The sequence below is a fragment of the Trachemys scripta genome, chromosome 1 (genome assembly GCF_013100865.1).
Source record: "Trachemys scripta elegans isolate TJP31775 chromosome 1, CAS_Tse_1.0, whole genome shotgun sequence".
Taxonomy (NCBI): domain Eukaryota; kingdom Metazoa; phylum Chordata; order Testudines; family Emydidae; genus Trachemys; species Trachemys scripta.
The window spans coordinates 199460611-199486685 of NC_048298.1; the positions used below are offsets into that span (position 1 = coordinate 199460611).

Sequence of the window (26075 nt, forward strand, 5' to 3'; positions counted from 1 at the left end):
CCTTCCATCTGGGTAAAAATTGTGCAATGTCTGGCAAAAAGAACCATTTTGTCTTGGTTGAGTGTTTTTCATTCTGGACCTCAAAGCACTTTGACTCAGTTGAACAAAGTTTCCAATCACTGAAGTGTATCCATTCACTACTGAGGTGCAATGCAGCTCCATTTTTGAGACAGCACCAGTGTTCCCTCTAAATTTTCCCACCCATATGCGGAATGAATTTTGTTATGTGCACCAATATGGAGGTGATGTGTCACACATCACCTCCATATTGGTGCACCTCCATATTGGTGCACATAACAAAATTCATGTGGTGGGGGTGGGGCCAAGAGGTTCAGAGTGTGGGAGGGGGCTCAGGTTGGGGGTGGGGGCTCTGAGGTGGGGCCGGGAATGAGGGGTTTGGGGTGCAGGATGGTGCTCCAGCAGGGAGAGAGGACTCCCCCCAGGAACACCTGGGCTGGCGGGAGAGGTACCTGTCCCCACTGTGGGACCTCCGGGCCTGGGGCTGCAGGATAGGCCCCCTTCCTCCGGCCCTGGCAGGTCCAGCCGGGGCTGGGTTTGAGCTGGGGGAGGGGCGCTCCAGCAGGTCTGGGCTGGGCCGCCACAGTTGGTTCCGGGCTGGGCCACCCTGGCTGGGTCAGGGCTGTGCCGCCACAGCTGGGTCTGGTCTGTGCCACCCGGGTTTGGGTTCCAGCCAGGCTGCTTGGGTTCGGGCCGTGCCGCCCCGGCTGGGTTCAGGCCGGGTAGGGGTGCCCTGGCCGTAGGCAGGTCTGAGCCGCAGGATGAGTGCCCTGGCCAAGGCAGGTTGGGGGAGGGGCACCCCTCCCCCAGCTAGTCCCTGGGCAGGTTCCCTAAGCTCTAAATAGGCTGCTGCGCGTCTGCACAGCTTACAGGAAACGTAGGACAGCACACCATCTGACTACTTCCTTTCTTTGCTTTCCCCCCCCTTTTCACCTGGAAGTTAAAGCCTGAGGACTAGGTCATCAACTTATGATGAAACCATATGAAACCCTGGTGCTTTATTTCACATGTATGCTCCAAACTACTTAGAAACATTATGTACATTGAACCATGTAGACGGGTTCAGTTGGGGGTCATCCCTCTCTGGGGCGGCTGGGAACCAGGCCGCCTCACTACTTAGGTCTGGTGAGTTGGGGAATTAGCCTGGTGGGGCAGGAAACAGTCAAGGGCTCAGACCCTCAGGCCTCCCAAGATGGAGTCCAGAATCATGTGGTCTGATCACATGTCCTTGTAGAGTCATAGCAGCCATTACTCACAGGCTATTTGGAGTGTTCTTAGGAAGGCTCATCACCAGGTGAGAGATAAGCTTCCCCTAAGGCTTATTGTTTTTTCCTAATGGCCCATTACCCTGGCTAGACCCTTCCCCACCCACCATCTAGATTGAAAGCATCTTGTCTTGTGGGCATTACCAGGTTTAACTACATTTGGAATACAGATACATAGTCAATATTCATAACTTCAGATACAAAAATGATATATGCATACAAATAGGATTATTATATTATATTATATTTATTATAACTTTTCCAATGGCACCTCACACGACTTATTTTGCATAAAATACATCATAATTATGTCATAATCATATCATCATAATATCACTGTGAGGAATATGGGGTGCAGCATCACACACTCTTCCTTCTCTTATAGTTGCAGTGGCCCAAGGCTTGCTCTTTCTCCTTTATAGCTGTCTCCCTCAGGCATTCAAGCTCTTTATTGACCCCGAGGTGCCTGAAGAAGCACCTGTAAAGAAGGAGCACAGCCAGTGTACCTGATCAGCTAGTGATCTGTGAATTACAGGCAGTATGCTGGCCACAGTTTGAAAATCCTACTTCTTGAGGTAGAGGATATGTGTGGCAACCATGATACTATGTGTTTCTATTTTACTTCATAGAATACAGCATGTTTTACGCTACTGTAAAATGCAGGTCACTATTTCTTCTGATTTGCACAGCAACAGAACAGTTATAAGAAGCAAGCTGCAAGTCTTGTTAAGCATATAGTGCCAAATGGCATATTTAATACTACTGGAACACCAAGCTATTATTTGTAAAATGCTAATCTATTACACTCTTCACAAAACTAATATGAGAACAAGTATTCGTCTCCTGAATAGAGTCCCATCAGAAATCATTTACATAGCTTAAAATGGGTACTAAAGACTACTGAACTGTGACATTCTGACATACTTAAGTTGTGCCTTGAGTTCACAAAAACCTTCCTTGTTTAAATAGGGTGCAATCTTTTTAACTATAGAGCATTAATTTATTCCAAAGAGGTACTCAGTGAAACCTGGTGTAGAAGTAAAGTGTCCTAGAAAAACTCTAATCTTTACTTTTGCACCTTAGACTCAGTTTTTGCTCTCCATTTTTCCTTGGATTAATTACACAATAGTGGACCTGAAATAATGAACTAACATTTCTGTAGTCTTTTACAGTAGAACTGTAAGGCATTTTCTTTGAGCAGATTAACACTATATAGCCCATTGTACAAAATAAAACAATATAAACAACTCTAAAATCTGTGTTGAATTTGCAAAACCTGGTTAATTTCCTTAATGAATTACCACTGGGGGAGGGGAGTCAGAGTAGGATAACTGAGCTATGTATCCAAGCCTTCTTCAGAACAGCATTGTGCAGGCTTTGGCTTGCTTTTTGCAGAAACAGTAACAATTCCTTTTGTTCTTTTTGGTAAAAAGTGGCATTCTTTCTTCTGTATGCAAGCTTACTTCTAATATATTTTCAAAGGAAGTAATTTCTAGCTGCATAAGCAGTTTCATGACTATAAAACTTCAGTTTTTAATAATTTAGTAATTACAGCCCAGATCCTCAAAGGTAACTAGGTGCCTATTTCAATTGAAATCAATGGAAGCTAGGTGCCTAAATATCTTTGAGGAGTTGGGCATACATGTTTAGTAAAATATCATTTCCAGTATGGTGTATAAATGTATATGAACTGTAATATTGCTAAAATGTATTTGTCACAGGATGGCAGGTCCCTTTAAGGATAGTGGGTCCAGTTCTTCTATGACAGAACAATTGGACCTGATTAGTAGGGCAGGGCAGAATCTGGGAGAGTTCTAAATTGAGGTCCAAGAAAGAGAGCTGAAGACAGGGGCTGTAGAAGCTGAAGGACCAGGGAGCAAAAGAGGGGTTTGCCTTCTGACCTATCCTGACCAGAGAATAGATGGCCCCAGGAGAATGTTGGATCCTCTTCTGGGGAGAAAAGGACTCCACGTAGGAAGACTGGGGAGTTCCTGCTGAAAGAGCAGCAATCACTCCAGCTAGAAAGGACTGATGTGACTGCTTGGCAAAAAGCAAGCTAGGACAGAAGAAAGGCCCCAGGACTGGCAGAAGACACCAGGGGTGAATATGGGTTGTGTGGATGGACTATATTTTGAGACTTTGAAGACTGTTTGTTTGAATTAGGGTGAACATATTTCCCTATGCTGAATATGGGACACCTGGTAAAGTTATTGGTATTCAAGCGAGTGCAACAGCAATCAATCAGAACTATGCAGTACAAACATTCAAATTAACATCAAGTTGACTGTATCCTCTTAAAAAGAAATACTGCATAGTTGATTCTTTTTACTTACCTTCTTATCTTTAAGGCTTTCGGGTTCACACAGGGAAAGGACACACACACACTCTCTCTCTCTCTCTCTCTCTCTCTCTCTCACACGGGGGCGTGACTGACCGACCCGACCCTCCCTGCCCAACTCTCTCCACCCTCCATTTCTGGCTGGGCCCCCGGGACAGACCCGCCTGCCTGGTACCTGGTGCCATGTCTTCCTGAGGCAACACATGGAAGGGGTCATGCAGGGTCACATGCTCCCCTCTCCACATTTCTGCCAGGGTTCAGATCAGAATGTGGCCAGCAGCAGCCTTTCAGTACTGTGCGGGAGGGAAGGGACAGGAGCTTCTTCGGTGGGGTAGGGATGACTTAGCCCATGTCTTTGCAGAGCTCATCTCTTCACCCCTTCTTCCCCCACACCCTTGTGGCTGTAAACAGCTTGTCCCTTCCTGCCTGCACAGTGTCTAAAGGCCACTAACGCCTCCAGGCTGCTGCTGGCCACCGACATAACCCGTCTGCCTCCTGTCCCCCGGTTACAGTGCGTGCAGGAGTGGTTAAGCCCTAAGGATGTATTGTGCACCAGGGCCCAGGGAACCTGACTGCAGGGGCTTCCACCCTGTCAGAGAGGTGGCTCAGCAGGGGAGGGTCCCCAGGGGAAGGAAGAACCCTCTCACTCCCTGGGGTTGGGGCGTGTACAGGCTGGAAATCGCTTTTCCCCCATGTCACTCCAGAGCTTAGCTGAGGGGTGGAAAGGCTTCCCTGTGCCAGCGGGGCTTTGGCACATGCAGGGCTCGGCTCCTTCTGGCCAGTGCCCCGAGTCGGAGGGTCTTGGGCTTTTCTGGGGTGCTAGCCGAGCCAGGGCAGTGGGTGAAGGAAAGAGCCTGCTGGTCAGGCTGCTGGTGAGCTGAGCACTCCGACTTGGGGCTGGTTCTCCACACAGCACAAGGAGGGGGACTCGCCCCACCGGAGGCGATATGGAGGAGCAGCGGGGTGGGGAGGAGTGAAGGGGCAAAGTACCCCCACATCCTCTGCAGTGAAGACCAATGCAAAGAATAAATTTAGCTTCTCTGCAATGGCCTTGTCTTCCTTGAGTGCTCCTTTGTCATCTAGTGGCCTTACTGCCTGTTTGACTGGCTTCCTGCATCTGATGTACTTAAAAATGTTCTTACTGTTAGTTTTTGTGTCTTTAGCAAGTTGTTTCTCAAATTATTTCTTGGCCTGCCTTATTATACTTTTACACTTAACATGCTAGAGCTTGTGTTCCTTCCTATTATTCTTACTATGATTTGACTTCCAAGTTTTAATGGATGCCTTTTTTGCCTCTACCAGTCTCCATTATTCTGCTGTTTAGCCATGATGACTCTCTTTTGGTCCTCTTATTGTATTTTCTGATATGAGGCATACAATTAGTCTGAGCCTCTATTAGGATGTTTTTAAATAGTCCCAGTGCTGCTTGCAGGCACTTAATCCTTGTGACAGCTCCTTTTAATTTCCATCTAATGAGCATCCTCATTTTTGTATAGTTCCCCTTTTAGAAGTTAAATGTTATCCTAGTGTTCGAGGAAGCAGCCATTTTATGGTGGCTAGAAATTTTATCTCTGCATCATGCCCTAAGGTGACATTTACCCAGTTAATATGAGGAGAGTTGAAGTCACCCATTATTATTGCACTTTCTGCTTTTGTAGCCTCTCCAACCTCTCTTAGTGTTTCACAATCACTGTCACCATCCTGGTTCATGTGGTCAGTATGATATTCCTACTGCTCTACTCTTTGTATTCAAGCATGGAAATTATGTCCATAAAGATTCTATGGTGCAGTTTGTTTCATTTGAGATTTTTACCTTATTTGACTCTATGCTTCCTTTAACGTATAATGCCACTCCCCTGCCAGCACAACCTACTTTCATTACTATATATTTTATACCCTGGTATTACTGTGTCCCATTGATTATCCACATTCCACCAAGTTTCTGTGATGCCTATTATATCAATATCCTCATTTAATGCTAGGCACTCTAGTTCATCTATCTTAGTATTTAGTATAAATACCATTGCCATAGCAACAAAAGTTTCTATAAAGACCTTATTCTGAAATGACATTAGGCTTGCTAGTCAGTTTTTTTTTTTTTTTTTTTTGTTCCCTAGCTAGCCCGACTCTTCTGAGGTTCCTGTTTTTTATCTGTCTTCTTGAGTCTCAGGTGACATTTAGTGATTGCTGCACCTGTGCATGGAGCAGGAGTCTGTTAAACTATCTCATTTATAGAGATAGATCACCTTGTCACAGCAGGTGAATTTAATCCCCTCCTCCCCACCCCCCGAATCCCCTAAATACTGTAACGTTAACCTTTTCTCTTCATTTAAGTATTATACTTACTATAAGGCTGAATTGTTTTATTATTCAGAATTACATTAGGATAATGAAAATTAAAGCATTAAAAATAGAAAGATATTTATCTTCTAATTCAAAATATTTCTTTACTCATAATGGCCCTGATCCTGCAAACACTTAAGTATGTTTAATTTTACTCAGGTGAGTAGTCCCATTGACTTCATTGTGTCTACTTATGTGAGTGTATTTACACACCCATAAGTGTTTTCAAGACTGAGGCCAATATTGTCATATACTGAATGCTCAGTGTGGTACCAAATTCAGCACTCAGAAATGCACATGCGACTAACTTATGATTTTTGTGAGCTGTTCATGCATACCTGAAGATAGAACTCAGTCAATGATATATTGAACATTAGGGTCACTTGGTACAGATGCAATATATGTAAGTGCAGAGAGAATGGTACTTCAAAACTATTTGAAGTATGGTCATAGGCTCTGAAATCCAAACTTTAGTGCAGAATCAGGTATCTTTGAATTGCTAATTTCAGGTAGTGTGTGCACTTGTGACAAAAGCATCTTCCATAAACAGAAAGTAGAGGCTTTAGTCTCATAACAGATTTTCTAAATTTCTCTTTAAATAGTTTTATTCTCAAATATATTTTTTCAAACTTCTCACAAAAGAGAATGTGCAGCAGTGTAACTAGGTTGTTGATGATGATCATGTCACTGGCTGTGGTGATACGTACAGCAGTCTTACAACTGTAAAAGAAAATTGACCACAGACATAATACAAAAATGCAAATTCACACTAAATATTTTTACTAACACAGAATACAGTGCTTCACGGTGAATAAGCTGCTCCTTTACTTCTCACAAAAGCTTTGATGGGCCCAGGCAAAAATAAAATAATAAATCACTAATCAGAGCCTATCACCATCCTGTACTGTCTTCTGTTTTTGGAGGGCTCTGAAATCTCTTCTGAGCTCTGAGTGTACTGAGACATCCTTTTAGGCAGTCAACTGGTCAAGGAATGGCATGCCAGGACCACTCTGCTACTAACTACAGCCACACTAACCTTAAAAAAGTAGATGTAGCCCTCATAGGCAAGTTCCTGCACACAAAGGTCCAGATTCTGAGCAGTAGCAGGCAATACTTTTTACAGCTAAGGAGAAGAGGAAGCACATAATTCTGTGCCCATCTAATCTCCTGGTGCAATTTAAGTGCTTATGTTGTGCTGGCTGCCTATGACTGCAACACTCAAGTGCTGATGGGTGTTGCCAGGCCATAGAGATAGTGTAGCCACACCTCTTTCCCTTGGCTGTGTCCCCTACACTAGCTGGAGGGAAGAGAGGTGACACATGAGCTGATATAGTGGTGCTCTCTCATTCAAGGGTAGGATTTACTGGAACTTAGTGCGTGAGTAAGGATATGTGCACACGCCCTAATAAGTGTTTGCATGCATGTGCCCATCGTCAAAATGTAGTGAAACTACCCCATACTCTTAATTTTTCATTGCAGTTCAAGTCAGGTAGTTCCCCCAACCATTTTTATTGGTCTTCTATGAATGCCATCCCATTTGTCTGTATCATTCTGATATCAAGGTGCCAAGAACTGAGCACTATTCCAGTATAGTCACTGACATCCCTATCCCATGATGTGATAGGTCTAAATTTTATTTTAATCGGATTTAAACTGAAGTGCCTATCCTGGCTGTTGGAGCTCCTCTGACAATGAAGATATACAGTTAGAAAAATACAAATGAATCAGAAATGTCCATAGAAAACTGCCATAGTATTCACCATTAGTAATAATCCTGTCTCTGGGGTTAGTTAAATACAAATATTTTAGATGCAAAGTCTGGGTTTGAGAGGGAGTGTTGTTTTGGGTTTGGGGTTTTTTGATACATATACAAATTTATGCATTAAAATGAATGGTCTCATTGGCTTTTAGTAGCATATCAAGTAATAAAACCACCTGAATGATCGCTGAGACTTAAGCCCTTATTATTGTAGCCCTGAGAGTGATGGCCACTAGTTCCAGTGATTCTTTAAACCTTTTATTTTCTTGAAAAATATTAATCCTAAGGGTAGAAATGACTATGCTATCTGACAACCAAAACCAAATAGATCTACCCAGGTCTGTAAATAAATCTGTCTTATTGAACAGGAATAAATTGTAGTTTACAGTAGTAGGCTTAGTCATGTAAGAGCCCACATTTTTAACACCCTGAAGCCTTTCAGGTAATATATTAGCTTTAAAGTATATTACTGGAATTCATACCCTTATTTAGTGGCCATACTCTTGCATTGGCCTCACCACATTTGTTGCCAAGGAGATTAGGAGAACAATATCGGGGTAGAACTCAACTACATGGGAAACTGACAGAAAGTAGCAAGTCAGCTGGCAGAATGAATTGTTTGATTGATTGTGATCTTTACAAATTGTGTTTTAGACCATGTAACACTTCTTAAGAGAATTAAACACAGCAACAGGGGAAATAGAGGATCTAAGTTAGAGACGTATGAGCCTTAAACATCAAAACTTGTGTAACTATTTTAGATAGTGTGTTAGAGGAATTTTTTTCATAAAAAGTTGGCTTTATCATGGTTTTCAAAACATGAAAAGAACTGTGAAGCAATAATTATTGTATGAGGAGTTCTGCCCTAGATGTATGAAAAAACTGTCTAAAAAGTCTGTAAATGGCAAATTACAATATGCAGGGCCGGCGCAATCCATTAGGCGACCCAGGTGGTTGCCTAGGGCACTACAATTTGAGGGACGGCGACCGCGGAGGTATTTCTACAGCGGACCTTCCACCGCCTCTGTGGGGGGCGGCATTTCGGGACGGGACCTTCCACCGCCTAGGGCGGCAGAAAAGCTGGCGGCGTTCCTGGCAGTATGCATTGGTTGACAAACATCACAGATGATTCAGTGCTGCATTTCTTCTGGTTCAATCTGTAGCTAGTTTATATCGATCAGATTGACAAGGGATGGAAGACTGATCATTTTCATTCTCAAGTTTTACCGAACCAAGAACACTCATAAGCACTATTTCTGTACTTGTGAATTTTAAATGACAGCACCACCCTAGCAATTCTTTACAGATATAAAAAATAGAGAAAGTGAAACCATAAAACTTTTATATGTACCAGGAGTGAAATCCTGGCTCCACTGAAGTTAATGGGAATTTTGTGTTGAATTCAGTGAGCCCAACATTTCACCTCAATTGTCTATACAGGGCTGGCCTTATCATGAGTTGAACTGAGGCGGCCACCTCAGTTGCCAGACTGTGGGGGGGTGCCACTAGGACCCAGAGTGTAGAAAATTATGTCTGCTGCTGGTGCATATGTATTCTCTCTGCTCTAGATGCTATGGCAGAGCTCCGACCTTGTCCCCGTGGGTCCCGCGCTTCTAGGCAGTATATGCTAGCCTCAGTGGCTCACTGCTACCCTCCACGTAGCTCTTCTCTCTCTAGGGCCAGGGTTACAGTCTACTGAGCCCTTTTCATCATAAGCCAGCAAGGAGGTTGGTGAGAGAACTCCCACAGTCTCTGTTGTCCCTAGTTTAGCCTCCTGTCCTGATGGGGGCCTGACTTCCCCTCCCAGGAGGTGTTTCTGTAGTGGCAGATTGGGGGGAACCGAGGCCCACCCTCTACTCTGGGTTCCAGCCTAGGGATCCTAATGGCAGCAGCAGTTGGCAGCTGACCTTCCACTGCTAGAGTTACTACATTTCCCCGGGCCACTTCCCCACAGCTCTCCCGCTTGTCTCTTCTTCATCCTTAACTTAGGGCTCCCTTACTGATGGCTTGAAGGTGTCTTCATTAACCAGCCCTTCAGCCACACTTCCTCTCCTCTGGCTCTCTCCAGTCTGACTGGAGTGAGCCCTTCTATAGTATCAAAAAGGGCCTTAATTAGAGTCAAGTGTTCACATTACCTCAATGGCCTCACCTGACTCTTTCCAGATTAATTGGTGTCAGGTGTTCTCATTAGCCTGGAGCAGCCCCTGCTGTGGTCAGTCAGGGAACAGAAAACTGCTAATCCAGTGGCCAGTATATCTGCTTTCTACTACTTTGTTTCACCCAACTGGCCTGGGTCTATCACAATGCACAAAGATGATGGAGTGCTATGCTGGAGGAAGGGGAGGGCACAAGAGACATGACAGGCAGGCAGGAGAAAAGGTGAGAGGGAATAACAGAAAGCAGCAGGAGCTGCAGGGAGAGAGAGGAGGAGGAGCCTCTTATGTAATTCTTTAGGACACCCATGAACCTGGACTGATTCACACCAGCTTCTCAGGGAGCTTCCTGTTTCCTGCTGCTTCCCTGAACCCACTTGAGGAGGACAGGCAGTCAACTGAAGTAGTAGGAGCCAGTTAGGCCCTTAAGATGCTGATATCTTCCCTCACTCAGGCCCTGCTACCAGCCTGCTTATTTGTCCCCTTCAATTGAGTGTTGAGAGCCACTATAGCTGGCACAGAACAGCAGTCATGAGTGAAAGAAGAAAATGCCCCTGTGGGACAGCATTCAGAAAAAGAAAGAAAAGCTTCCTTTGCTTTCTATCTAAGCAGGAAGGAGCTCTCCTGAGATACATAGACACAAATGTTCACGGTGAGCCTTCCGGCTCCAGTGAGGATGTGAGTGGTGAGAAGATGCCAGATCTTCCAGTCAGTCAGAGTGCAGGTGACCTGGCAGCTACTGCAGCATCCATATCTCCATCTCAAATGGATGTAACCATGCACATTCCTAAAGAAAAGTGTAGATCAGAGAAGAGTGTGGTGGAGGCGCAAGAAACAGCTGCTGTTGAGTTTAGTTCCTTAAGTCTAGATGATCCAGGACTGCGGACCCACTTGAGCAGTAACCTGAGGGACTTCCTTGTACTGCATGGGCCATAGCAAGTGAAACACTTCATGTTCCCCAAAGACAATGAAAATAGAAGTTTCCATCCAACACATTACTGGCATGAAATCCCCAATGGTGACAAAGTGGAGAGGCCATGGCTTATGTACTCAAAAACCCAGAATGCTGCATATTGTTTTTGTTGCAAACTCTTCCAGTCTAATGTTCCAGCCACATTGGGTTTTACAGGAACAAAGGACTGGAAAAATCTGGCTAAAAATCTGGCATGCCATGAGAAGGCAGCAGATCACCAGAGAGCATTCCATAGGTGGAAAGAGCTTGAGATGAGACTAAGGTTAAAGTCCACCATAGATGATCAGCATCAAAAGAAGATTGCATCAGTCTCTCTTTACTGGCAAAATGTTCTGAAAAGTCTCATTGTCATTGTGAGAATGCTTGCTACCCAAAACTAGCACTGTGTGGCACTTCAGATCAGCTGTATGTGCCAAACAATGGAAACTTCCTTAAAATTGTGGAGCTGATGGCTGAGTTTGATGCTGTACTCCAGGATCATCTAAGAAGAGTCACCACCCAAGAAATGTACAAACACCACTACCTTGGAAAAACAATTCAAAATGAGATCATACAGTTAAAGGCAACAAAAGTCAAACAGAAGATTGTGGCAAATCTGAAGTCAGCAAGATATTACTCTGTTATTCTGGACTGCACACCTGATATCAGCCGTATGGAACAAATGACTTGAATGGTGTGTTTTGTAACAACAACAGAACCTAGTGAAAATGTCCCTGCAATGGTGACGGTCAGAGAGCATTTTCTAGAATTTATTGACCTTGATGATACTATAGGAGCTGGTATGACAAATGTGCTCTTAAAAAGCTTGGAAGATATGGGAATTGCGATTGCTGACACGAGAGGTCAGGGCTACGATAATGGTGCCAACATAAGAGGAAAGAACAGAGGACTGCAGACACAGATCCGAAAGTTAAACCTCAAGCTTTTTTATTTTTGTCCCATGCAGTTCTCATTCATTGAACTTGGTGGTCAGTGATGCAGCATCAGCTTCTAGTGAAGCTGCTGAATTTTTTAATGTAATTCAAAGCATCTATGTATTTTTCTCTGCATCAACTCATCAGTGGCAAATTTTGAAGCAACATCTGGGAACATCTTCTCTGACACTGAAACCACTGAACTTCATGGGTAAAATATTTCCAAGTTTCAAGAAAAAATTAACTACAGTAGAACTTCAGAGTTATGAACACGAGTTACAAACTGATCAGTCAACCACACACCTCATTTGGAACTGGAAGTACACAATCAGGCAGCAGCAGAGGGGAGAAAAAAGCAAATACAGTACAGTAATGTTAAACGTAAACTACGAAAAATAAAGGGAAAGCAGTATTTTTCTTCTGCATAGTAAAGTTTTAAAGCTGTATTAAGTTGTAAACTTTTGAAAGAACAATCATAACGTTTTGTTCAGAGTTCCAAACATTTCAGAGTTACAAACAACCTCGATTCCCGAGTTGTTTGTAACTCTGTGGTTCTGCTGTAGTGTTTACAAGCAATCTACCCAAATGACTAAAGATCTGTGCTCAAACAAAAGATTCAAGTCTCAGTGCTAGTTAATAATCATCTGAGGCTGGTAATTGGTTCATCTTTGGCATCTAGCATTATCTACTTGTATATTTATCTTAAGCAAAACTGATCTCCTGTACCAATATTTGAGATGGCATTTAGCTAGGGCTTGTTCACAGTGACATTAAAATACTGTGGATTACTAAAGCTAATAGTATTTTCAAGATAGAATTGTACACACAGTAGCTCAATCATCTCATTTCCATGCAGAAATTGCCACTTGTTTTAGACATGTTTTCAGACTGCTCTCTTATTACTTACTTGCCCCCTTTATTCATTTATTTAACTGAACTAAATACTGAACTCATAGAGGAAATCTGATGTAAAGAATTGTTTGTTTGCATTAAAAAATATCACTTCATTTCACCTCTTGACTCCTTTTCCTGTTTACATGGGAGTGGAGGTGACTACGATTCTTTGCCACTCTTTTCTGGTCCATGGGACAGGTCTTAGGGGTCCAGTCCTTTTCTCTTAAAACTTCTCTTGACAGTCTCTCTCCATTGTAACCGTGGTCTTGCTCACCTTTTCTTGGTGTCCTCTTTTTCACATGCTTTCTTTGCTGGTTGTTTTTCTCCCATTTTTATCACGTGTCCAGCCTACCTCAAATGTGCACATTCCAACTTATCAATCACTATTATATTTCTTACAGTAAAAATATATTGGAAATAAATATCACAGCATATTTGTACACCAGCATTGGCCTAAATTATCACAGATATAAAGAAATTCATTATTTTTTGAGATCAACTTAGAGAGTGGTTAATCAATTTAAAATAAAAGTGCTAAGATTAGTTGCATTGTTTTTGGCATAACTGCAACCATCATGTCCACCACTAATAAGTGTGGTTATGTTAAGATATGCACATTTCTAGGACATCATGAGGTATCGCCCAGTGCTTTTAATTTCACATGGTGTAATTAGTTTACAATAACCATATCCCCGGAGGTAGTTGAACAGTTTTGTGAAAAATAACTTTAGTGTTGAATAAATATTTATGTGAAGGTTATTGTGATCATTGCAAAATCCTGATCACAGCAAGAAGGCTTCAAATGAGAGAAACTTGCTGTAATCAATTTAGTGCATTACAGACTTGGGGAAACAATTAGGAGGTTCCTTCAGTTTTACAGAGTAAGGTTACAAAACAGTTAGCTCCTTCCGCTGCAGTATGTCGATGTAATAAAAATGGCTTGCCATACCATTAACTTGACATTGTATTTAAGAAAAGCATGTAAATTTTTCCCACCCATCCTGCTTTGGGTATCCTTAAAATAGTCTCACAGTCACGCGTTGTAGGTGCAGTCAGACAGTTTTTACCTGTGTGGCCCTCTATCAGGTAAAACAGGCTGAAGTTCAGAGGGATGTTTTAAAATTCCCTGTTTCACCGGAGAGTTGGAGATATACTATCTTTGTTTTATGCATGTTTTGTTTTCTCTGGTTCTGAGGTGAAATCAACGTCCTTTAAAGACTGGATAATGAAGGCACATTCCTGTTAACTTTGTTGTTTAGAGAGAGCATTTGTCTATATATCTGTAGTTAATAGTCTCACTTCTCAGTACAATAGAGGTGCTGTAAAATGTATTTGCCTGATTTAAACTCTGTGTTTCTATCCTACAAGTTTGGAAAATCAGTTCATCCACATGCAAATGCATGGACACACTCTCAAAAGCTAGGTCTCCTTCCCTCAAGTAATCCTCACTACACTCACTTAGTCTTATTTAAATTAGTGAAATTGGACATCTTTGCCAGACACTGCTGTGACCTTCCTTCATGTCCGTTTTTCTTGGATCTCTTTCTAAATGGCTGTCAGTTTCTCTCTCCCTCCTTAATCTGAGTACTTAGAGTTGGTTTTGAAAACTCAGTAATATAGTATTGTCCACAAATCAGTATATTTACACTTAAAAAAACAAGAAAAATTCAGTAGCTAATAAAATGTATTCCTGTCCCCCCACCCCAGATCTCTTTGCTTGTACCATGTTCCCTGTCCCCCATCCTTTCTCTATTTTCTGTCTCTGCAAACTTAGCTCTTTGAGGTGGGAACTGCTTCTTCCTCTGTGTTTGCACAGTGCCTAGCACATTTTGGGTCATATGGTAATATAAAAAATAAATAAAATTAATTCAGATTGTAGAGTAAGTCACATAGCTTTTGGTTTTTAATTAAGTAATAATAGTGCTCAGGCTTGGCTTCTGATTCCACAGTGACCACATCACACACCAGAGTAACCTTCAAGGTAACTTAAGACAGTGGCTGTATAACATCGTCTTGTCCTTGTTAGGTCATTTCATCATTCTCAATGTCCGTGTCCACACACATGTCACATTCACTGAACACAATCAATCCATTTGGCTCAGGTTCTTAGAATTAACTCCCCCCCCGTCTTCTCCTGCTTCTTCCTTTTAAGTATCACCTCTGTTAGCTAGGTACCGATTTGCTGATGCTATGTCTTCCTGCAGAGGCTCAGACCCCAGGCACATGATTAGACTTACAAGTCTTCAGTGCATGCCTCAGAAATAGTTTTAACAATAATAACACCTAGCTCTTATATAACACTCTTCATCTGTAGCTCCCAAAGTACATTACAAAGGAGGTAAGCATCATTATCCACATTAGGAAACTGAGGCACAGAGCGGGGACATGATTTGCCTAAGGTCACTCAGTAGGCCAGTAGCAGAGCTGGGATGAGAATGCAGGTCCCCTGAATCCCAGTCCAGTTCTAGCCATTAGGCTGCACTACCTACAATATGATTGTTGATTTATCCAAAATGCCCTCTCTCTCAGTAATTTAGCTACCTAAATCAGATCATGACTGTGCAGCATGTCCATGCCTGTAAATGCATCACAGGCCTTCCTGGTCAGGTGGGTTGCTTCTATTGGTTACATACCTGTAAATCGTCCAGTTACCCTGCCTGGGTATAAATGTTTTCAGGATTAAATGTAAAATAGAAATACTTCCTAGAACTGGAAGGGACCTTGAAAGGTCATCAAGTCCAGGCCCCTGCCTTCACTAGCAGGACCAAGTACTGATTTTGCCCCAGATCCCCAAGTGGCCCCCTCAAGGATTGAACTCACAACCCTGGGTTTAGCAGGCCAATGCTCAAAGCACTGAGCTATCCCTCCCCCCATTTTATTTTTTAAATATGTCACTGCATCTGAAAATACTAACAATGATTTAAATATGCAGGATCTTTATGGACTAGTAACTGATCAGAGCCTGTATAATTGATCCAGTTACTTCTTGTTGTCACAGCAACAGCATCTTCTCATTATCTAACCTCTGTGGCATCTCTTCCTCATGTTGCAGTTTTGCTAGCTCCAACTCACTTGCTGTTGTCAGGGCTTACATGTTTTATACTATCAGCCGTTTTGTTTCTTTATCCACCTACTTGCCTTGGTCTTCAAATATTTATATCCAGAATATGGTAGCATACAATAAGGAGTGTGATATTGTGAGTCATATGAGTAGTAAATTAATGTTTGGATCGTAGGCAATTTCTTTTGTGCATTGAGTACCTTTCTAACTGAGAAAATTTTCACTTTTAACCTTTGATTTAAAAAAATGGTAATATGTATCTTCTTGTAAATGCAGCGTTGTTGTAGCCATATTGGACACAGAATATTATAGACACAAGATGGGTGAGGCAATATCTTCAATTGGACCAACTTCTGTAGTTGGTCCAATAAAAAATATTACCTCGTCTCTCTTATTATAAAGATATTTAACAGGATTTCCTTGTTTAAATCTACAATTTCATTCAGCATATTAAGGAAAGTGATTAAAACACTGGGAGACCCTTCAAAAATTTCACCTCCTGTTTCAAAGTACACTTTGAAGCACATTAATTTGTGAAGCTCTTTCATTAGAGAACTCATTTGATCACATTTCAAATTCCAGTGAATTTCACTCCTTGAATGTGACATTGAAGTGAAAGAATTATTTTCTCCCTTTTTTCCCCATTAGATCAGGAACAGACCATATGTCCTCTCAGTGCATCTGTCCTGCATCGCTCCAGCAGTAAGGAGTTTGCTTTCTATCTTCCACTGAAGCAGACGCAAGGTATGTGGCTTACTGTTTATATGCTATGTGGTTCTACAAGGTGTCATCTTTTATAAACCTTGAAATATATAGGAAGTTACATTGTGTATATAAACATAATTTTAAAAGTTTGAGAAGTTTGCACTATGATATATTGAGTTTGACTTCACTGGGACAAGGAATTCGTCCTAAATCAGTGAGCCAGTGACCAACACCTTATACTTCATAGGAAAGAATTACACCCATTCCCGAAACTGGGGCTTGCCAATTGTGCAGTGCTGTATGTGGTAGAAATAGACATTCCTTCCTTACCCTGTAATAATCGTATTACACCATGAAGCATGACATTTGATTATCCCATTTTAGGAAGGAAGGCTACAAATGTTGTTATTGATATATATAAAAGAAACAAGAGGTCACTGCATTTTTTTTCTAGAATGTGGCTAACTAACCAAAAAAATGAGTGTAAGACCCCTTGCAAAATATCGTGTCATATTGTTTACATGAAGCAAGTGCTTTTAATGGCGGAGGATAAATTCATTTAAGGTAAACCAAGCTATCTTATATTGAGCCAAATGGACAAAGTTCATTTTACGTCTGTGAAGATTAGTAATAGCATTATACAAAGATATGTGAGCTAATAGGTGGAAAAAGCATCTAGCTGGTAGATCTCCTATTAAAATGTAAACTGAAGGGATTTAAAAAAAAATGAAAAACAAAAGAAACAAAAACTGACCCCAAACAACCTGTTTAGATTCCCAAATTAGTAACATAATACGTGTGTGGAATAAATACAGATCTGTATATCTGAAAAGCAGTTCCTTCTTCATGTACATGAAAAGTTATTAGTTTAATGTATTTCTCTTGCAACAACACATGGTTTCCCTAATACAGCGTAAGGGAGAAGAAGAAATTTCAATGAAAAAGGCCCTTTTTAGACAGGGCCGGCCTTAGGCGTGGGCCACCCAGGTGACTGCCCAAGCGTGCCATGGTCAAGTGGGCACCATGTGGCAGCACAGAGGTACACACTGCTGGTGTAGTCAGAAGCTTTTCCTGGCTGGCAGAAGAGCGCCACATTGGGGGGCACCCAGATTTCTCCCTGCTTCCTCCTGTCAGAGGAAAAAGGGAAGGGGGAGCGGTGATGCACAGATATTGCTGCCCCTGCCCCCCCCCCTTCCCGCCAACGTTCCTCCACTTCTCCCTAGGGGCTGTGATGGGGGGAGTGAGGAGCAACAGTAAGTTCTCTGTTCATGCAGACGACTTTCCCCACCAGGGCTGCTGCTCTCCTGTCCTCCCCTTTATGCAGCCCAGGTGGGGAAAGTCACCTGGATGCAGGCAGCCCTGACATCACTCCTTCCCCCTCCCCCCGCCCGCCCCCACAGTTCTCTAGGGGTGTGCAGAGGAGCAGAATTCAAGGGAGGGAGGGAGCAGCAATGACAGCTGCTCTACATCAAGATCAGTTTAACCCAAATGGGCGCAGGAGGGGGAGTGCAGGGTTTGGGGCGAAGGAGGCACAGTGTAGGGGTTGGGGCAAATGGGAGGTGTGGAGCTCACTGGGCAAATGGGGGGCACCCGTGGGGGCCAGGGGCAATGGGGGGCGGCACCATGCCCATGGAGGTCAGGGGTGCCAAAATACAAGTTTGCCCAGGGTCCTATTTTCCCTTAAGACTGGCCTTGTTTTTGATAAATTATCAGTTTAAAGGGATCAGTTAAGGAGAAAGTAGGAGAAAAGAATTTCTGGAAGTAAAATAATTTAACAATTGAAAGTTCCCCTTATTTTAGTTCATGTAACAGTAAAGAAAGCAAGAAATAGCTTTTACAATCATTCAGTTGTATTTAAGCATGTATCTTCTTTCATCCCTTCTTTTTTCCCAAGGCACTTTGTCCATTGAAAGCTATTGTTTTCTATATTTTCCTACAGTGTTTGATATTTTCAACTATTTCAGAGAAATCTGGAAGCCAGAACTTAAGACTTGCCAGGAAATAACTGAAATATTTACTTTTTAGTCTTTATGTGCAATGTTTTAATTTATACTTATGCCATCTAACTGATATAGGATCTGAAAGTAATTTATTACCTTTACTATTGTAAATTTTACAAACATTTATAGACAAGTTGTACATTAATAGCAACTTGTTTCCTGAAGTTATACAGCAATACAGAGCAATCTTGTGGTTAGTTCAGGATGAATTCATAATTTAGGGGATTTCAGTAATAATTGCAGGTCTTTCATAACATGATACTGTCATCTTTTGCTCCAATATTAATATAAAAAACAATCATCTATTCCTCATCCCAGAAATGATGGAAAGATTTCTGTATTTATTCAAGCCATTTAAATGCTTTTTTTCAAAACAGGATCTTTGTGTAGGTCATGTTGTAAATTATGCTTTGCAATTTCAAGTTGTACAAGGCATTTTATTAGATTATGAATCTTAAACCTTTGCTCTAGGTGGTGTTTCATACAGTTGTATATGTGTGTGTGTGTCTATCTCTATCAATATATAACCATACACATTCACATAAATACTCTATATCGGGGTGGGCAAACTTTTTGGCCCAAGGTCCCCATCTGGGTGGGGAAATTGTATGCAGGGCCATGAATGTAGGACTGGGGCAAGAGATTAGGGGGTAGGAGAGGTGCGGGATGCAGGAGGAGGCTCAGGATAGGGGGTGCAGGGTTGCAGCAGGGGGCTCAGGGCAGGGGGTTGAGGTGCAGGAGGGGTGCAGCAGGGGGCTCAAGGCCAGGAGTTAGGGGTCTCAGGGCAGGGAGGAGGGGTTTGGGGTGTGGGCTCTGGCCCGGCACCACTTACCTCGAGCAGCTCCGGGGTGGCAGCAGCGCACAGTGGGGCTAAGGCAAGCTCCCTGCCTACCCCGACCCTGCGCCGCTCCCGGAAGTGGTGAGCATGTCCAGCAGTGGCTCCTGGGACTGGGGTGGGGCAGGCAGCTCCACCACGTGCTGCCCTCGCCTGTGAGTACCACCCCCGAAGCTCCTATTGGCCGCGGTTCCCCGTTCCCAGCCACTGGGCACTGTGGGGGGATGATGCCTGCAGGCGAGGGCTGCGCACGGAGCCCTCTGACTCCCACCCCGCCTCCAGGGGCCGCAGGGACATGGTGCCGGTGGCTTCCAGGAGCGGTGTGGGGCCAGGGCAGGCAGAGAGCCTGCCTTAGCCCCCACTGCACCAGGGGCTGGCAATCCTGTGAGCCACATTGAAAGCCTTAATGGGCTGGATCCAGCCTGCTGGCCATAGTTTGCCCTCCCCTTCTCTATATGGATTTAAACCAAACAAATTAGCCTTTGGAGAAATACAAACTAAAGCCTGTATCAACTTCCCCTGGAAATAGCCATAGGGGGTCCTATGGAGAAAGGAAATGTGAGATTAACCACTCAGTTTCCTCCAAATTTTGTCACAGATTGGGGTATTTCTGGACATGTATTTTGCTTCCCCTTCTAGCTAACAGCTATTGGGAAGGAGGTTGCAAGTTGATGGTCTCTTTATTTATTTATTTTCCTCTGTTTGGAGGTCTCTGTCATATACTTCTGTACCAGGTATGGACTGGCTACAGAGCTTGTTTATACACACCAGATGTGTTCATCCTAAAATCCTTTAATGCTCTCCCAGGTGTGACTAAAGTTATCTTTAAATAAGGTCTTTTCCATACAGTGCCACCTAGTGGCTGAATAGTATAATACAGTTTAGCATTCCATTAATCTCTGGTTCAATGCAGTGTTGTTGTAGCCATGTTGGGCCCTGGATATTAGAGAGACAAGATGGATGAGGTAATATCTTTTATATAAGTTGGTCCAATAAAAGATGTTATATCACCCACCTTGTGTCTCCATGTTTCAATAACATTTCTGGAGATGCAGCAGCAAGGGAGTAGATCACAGAGAAGGTGGTGAGGACTGACGCAGAGTCTGATCATTTCCTATGCAAAGATTTTATGCAGACGTACAGAAAAGCTGTGACTGATGCCATGGGATGTTTTTTGTTCTTTACTATAGACACCATGTGGAACTGTCCAGTTTAATCTCATCCATAAAGTATGTAGTAAACTTGACCAAGCAATCGGTTTAAGGAAATACTAAAGCAGAAAACCAATCCTAGTCAATTAGGGTTACCATACGTCCTCTTTTTCCCGGACATGTCCGGCTTTTCGGCAGTCAAACCCCCGTCTGGGAGAAATTGCTAAAAAGCCGAACATGTCCGGGAAAATGGCGGCTCTGCTCCTCCCTGACTCTTCGGGTCTGTTTAAGAGCCAGGCTGCCCGAGCACTACCGGCTTCGGGCAGCCCCCGTGCCTCCGGACCCTGCGCCGCCGGAGCCCGGGAGGGGAAGTGCCCGGCTGGGGGCGCAGGGCCCGGAGGCATAGGCTGCCCGAAACCGGTAGCGCTCGGGCAGCTCGGCTCTGTTTAAGAGCCGGGCTGCCCGAGCGCTACGGGCTTCGGGCAGCCCCCGTGCCTTCGGACTCTGCGCCACCGGAGTCCGGGAGGGGAAGTGCCCGGCTGGGGGTGCAGGGTCCGGAGGCATAGGGGCTGCCCAAAGCCCGAGCGCTACCAGCTTCACGGTTTGCCTGGCAGCCTCCAGACCCTGCGCCCCCGGCTGGGCGCTTCCCCTCCCGGGCTCCAGCTGCGCTGGGAAAGCGCCGGCTGGGGGCGCAGGGTCTGGGGGCTGCCCGGCAAACCCTGAAGCCAGTAGCGCTGGGGCAGCCCTTTCCCCCTGGCTGGGAGTGGGAGGGAGGAGGGGGCGGAGTTAGGGTGGGGAAGGGGCGGAGTTGGGGCGGGGCCAGGGCCCGTGGAGGGTCCTCTTTTTTTATTTATGAGATATGGTAACCCTAAGTCAATCATACTGCCCACTATCTAGTCTGTTGTTTCATACATGTATTGACGAGGCACAGCTGTACATCCTTTTGCTCTGAGAATCCTGCTAGCTTGGTGTCTGCCAATAGGTAGGTGGTAAACAGTATATTGGTGAGTGGATGCATGTTGTGCTGCTTGCCTCGTTCACAACTAAGGGAGATGGAAGCCTTGCTTCTGGGTAGGAGTCATTTTTTTTATGAGGAGGCTCTATCTTCCTTCCCCTTTGCACTTAGGGACAGATGATGTGTGGACATGCAGTATGTAGAGGGCAGAGGTAAAAAGTTTTATTGTCTCATATTCACTTGGCTCACTTAATAATATAGACTCCGATGCAGTGGCTAATGAAATCAATTCAATGGAAAACCTCCAATTGACTTCAGTGGGCTTTAAAGCAGAGCCCACACCATGCTCCTTTCTTCTCTGGATCTTGATTTTCTTCTTTTCTTTGACTTGTAGCTTGCTCTTTTCCTCCTCGTTCTCTTTGACTCTAGGTTTAACCTTTTTGTTTTTCATTTTGTTTTTTACAGATATATCTTAAAATCTCCAGAATTCAATCAGTTAGGACAGATTTTGAAAATTGACCCCTCTTCCCCTTTCTGTGCCTTTAACTTTGTACACACAGATTATATAATATAGACATCTATATATCTGTTTGCAAATCAGAGACATCATTTACACATCCAAAACTGCAAGCACAAACAAGAAGCATTGGTTGAGGCGCCTTTAAAAGTCAGGCCCTTCAATTCTGAGAACAGAACTTTACACTGACTTTATTAGGAAAATGTGCTGTTTTATATGCTGAGAGCATTCATCCATGCAAATCCATATAAAACTTCTCATGTGAATTTATCATGGGAAATAGGTATAATTGCCTCACAGATTTAAGTTAGGCCATGCAGTAGGTTTCATCACTGTCTCATGATTTCTTACTAACCACCCCAGGTATAGTACTTCAGAGCAATTAAACTATACAAGTACTCCTCGGAGGAGGCTATTATTTCACATAACTTAGTCTCCTTTTTCTAGTTTCTGACAGAGAAACCAAATATTCAGTTATTTCAGTATGTTTTGGCTCTGATGGGTGGCCATCCCTTCCCCCTGTATATAAATTAGATTTCCTGATTTCAATAGGGCTAGAAACTGAAAAGACCATTAATCGTAAATTAGAATAACCTGCTGATGATGATCCATTTAATAACTGCTGTGGTTGGACAGACTAACTTGGAGCATGTCCTTGCATAGGTAGAAATACCCTGTTCCTTATTTAGTGATATGTTAATCACCAAAACTCAGTTGAAATAGGGCGGTTTTGCCCTATAATGAATCAGAGCTCTATATCTAGACCAAAATTTGCCATGGCAAATTATCTGCACACTCATTCTTTGGATATAGCCAAAAAATCCAGAAAATATCCCCAATATCAAAAAATCAATTTTTTATAAAATATTTTTAGATGGAAGGACAATTGGAATAGAATTTACATGTAGTCTCCAAAGCTATATCTACATTGTTGCATTTCTTTCCATTTTCATGGAGCCTCATTTTATGTATTTTAAATACTCCAGGCATAAAAGTTTTATGTCTGGAGCCCTCATTAAGTTTTGAGTAGAACAGTTTGCAGGGAGCCATATTGGACACTTCCATCTACTTTAATATTTTACTATAGCTGTTTAAAATAACAGTCTCCATGATTTAGGGGGAAATACAAAGACAAACTTTATTTACGGAGTCCAAAGGTAAAATTTTCAGAAGCACCCCAATAACTTTGAAACCAAAATCCCATTTTCAAATATGACTTATGTATCTAGGCTGCTAAGTCTTATTGAAAGTCAATTTTCTCTTTTCAAAATTGTACTTAAGCACCAAAGTCACTTAGCTATATTTGAAAATTACCCCCAGCATTACAAAAATAGAAAAGAAGGTGAAACATCTTTGCAAGACTTTGGAGCTGGAGGGCCACAATAAGATCCAGCCCTTGTTTTCAGTGTGGCTATATGTTAGATTTTTATTTAATTTCTGGTTTATTTTCTGGTTTTAGGTGAGCAGTAGCTGTTAATTTAATCTTATATGTGATTATATCACTAATTGGGAGGGGAGAGAGACACACACACCATATTTTTAGGCATAGGCACCAGAGGCAGTATTGAAATTGAGCTTTCAACTTTAACGTTGCACTAAATGACTTCTGAGGGCTTGATTTCTCAACTATTGTTTTGAATTAATGTTGATTTTTTTTTGCATTGAGTTGTTCTGAAACTTTTTTTTAAATAAAACATTTTATTGATGTTTTTATAGACAAAGACAGTGTAACCTATTACAACGAGATTAAGAATGCTGTAGCAAATACAAGCACAAAAGTTAAGCAAAGGTCAAATCTCTATACGGTAGGCGTATAGTAACTAATTTAAAGATTCTTGCCCAAAACAAACATTTTTGAACAACAGAGTGGCTCAAATATTGAATTAAACTAGAAAAACTTTAAGGTTTGTCTTAAATGGGCCCCCAGAAGGTCTCCTAATCGTATCACGTTGAGCCTTAAATGGCATACAAGACTATAGCGTACTCTGACATCCACTCATGCTGCCACTTTGTGTTCCAGAATTTAAGCTTTGATTATTTTTTTTTAGTAAAGGGTGAGATCTTCTCCCCTGATCCAGACCTTTTACACTAGGTAAAGGGGCCTGAGTGGTATAAAGCATCCCTAAAAGCCCTTATCCCAGCTAGGAGAGGACTCCCCTAGCGCAGGCATTGCAGGGGACAGCCATAAGACTGTCCTCTGAGGACCTCTTCACAAGCCTTGACATGAGGGAGCAGAGCCAGAGCATGCAGTGCTGAGGAGGTTCCGTGCAGTGCTATGGCCTCAGTGCAGCCCACAAGGCTCTGTAAATTAGACAGGCCGCCAAGGCTAAAGATATGCTGGGGGCCTCTACTGACCTTGGAGCAGCCCAGGATAGGAAGGGCACAAATGTAGCTTAAAGCCATTTGTCACAGGGTCTGGGGTGAAAGCCAGACCAGAGAGGGGTTATGTCACCTCTTACCCTGTAACCCTGGGGGCTTTACAATGCTTTGCTACTGGAGCTCTCTGCCTAGGATGCTCATAGTCAGTATTACAGCATGCAGGTCACACCCTGAGTGTCTGTGTGCTAGACAGCCCTGGATCAGCACCTCTGGCCCAGCAACCTGTCTACAGCCCCACGCTGGCTTCCACCAGCTTCGGTAACAACTAGCAAGGTGACCCCAACACATTCCAAGTCCCAGATTTTTCCAAAAACACGTGTTCTGCCATATCTAGCCCTCTTCAGGATAGTTCAGAGAAATATTAAGATCTGTTTGTTCCTGTAAAGAGACAAAAGTACATTAGAGCTTATTAATTTAACTGGGTAAATCTACCCTTCCCTGCAAACAAGGCTCTGATTTGGTTTATAGTAAAAATAAAAAAAATATTAAGAGGCCATATGTGAAGTGATGCCAAGTAAAAAAATAAAAAGTTAGAAATGGTTACAAGCAAATAAAATGAAAACACACATGTAAAAGGTCTAAAATAAATCTAGCAAGGTATAGGCTTTGTTCAAGATGGTTTCTTTCACCAGTCATTTTTCTTTTATGTCTGATTTTCTCTTGGTCAAGACCTTCCACCAAAGTACAAAATGCTGGGATTCTCTTATCTGCCTGGGTGAAAAATCATTGTGTAAGTGGGTTTCTCATCTATATTCATTTTCCAGAGACTTCAGCTCCTCCCTTGGTAGAAGGACCCATCTTTCTCAGCTTGTAAAAGTTCTGTTCCCTTGTGTCCATCTAGTGATGGAAGCCACAGATGGCTTCTGTCTCTGCTTATATCTTCAGAAGTTCAACTACTTTGTTTCAAGAGGCAGGATGACCTCCACCTGTTTTTCTCTTCCTGTGGCCTTCCCTTCCCCCTGTATATAAATGGGGCTTCCATCCTTCTGATTCCATAATGCTTAACTTACATGAGACAGGTAAATAAATACCCGCCTTCTCTCCTGTCTAGGAGGAAACCGGTTTCTCCCTGTTTGGCCAGACTTTAAAGCATGGTATCATGAAGTATCCATATTTCCTCATATGGTGTTAATACATAAATGTTAATCATCAGTGTGGCATTAGCTTTCTGAAAAGACTTCACTCTATACACTTTTGTAATACAGTAATATTGACATACAGTCAATTGATTCAATTGCTTATCACTTGAGGTTCAGCCCCTCCGTTTGTATAGATGAGTAAACTTTTGCAACATATTCTGTGGAAAGTAAAAGCTTCGATAAATAAAAGCTTTTTTCACCTGCTGGGACACATGCCAGGCTGTCTCCTCCCCCACTTGTTGGCTTGATAATGTTTCTTTACCTAATATGTAAAAATAGACCTTCATTGTCTGTGCCTGAAGATGGGGCTCAAATATACAATCCTTCGAGGCAGACTGTGCTTATGCATTATTTGCCAAACACATTTTAAGAATATAATTCTAGCACATATTCATAATATTTTGTACACACCCTGTGCATATATCATACAAGAACATTAATGATCAGAGTGTTAGTTTTCCAATATCTTACATACCTTTTATATACAGATTTTAACCATAGCGAGTACACTGAATTGGTCAGGCCAGATGAAACTCATACCTGATACGAATGAACCCCTTGCCCTCTGGCATTGGGATGCACTTAGGGTCACACTGCCCTCCCCCTTTACAAAGCTGCAGGAAGGTTAGCTGCTAGCTGACCTGGAGGCAGGAGGTCAGAACCCTATTTCCTGGGC

General features: G+C 42.8%; 1 protein-coding gene across 1 annotated transcript in view; it reads left to right on the forward strand.

The window, feature by feature from the left end:
• The window catches only part of CFAP47 (cilia and flagella associated protein 47), a 660392-nt gene that overhangs the window by 489202 nt on the left and 145115 nt on the right, over positions 1 to 26075 (forward strand). Inside the window, exon 57 of the mRNA XM_034754614.1 lies at positions 16367 to 16462. Within this exon, the coding sequence (XP_034610505.1) occupies positions 16367 to 16462 (96 nt within the window). The remainder of the gene's footprint in view (positions 1 to 16366; positions 16463 to 26075) is intronic.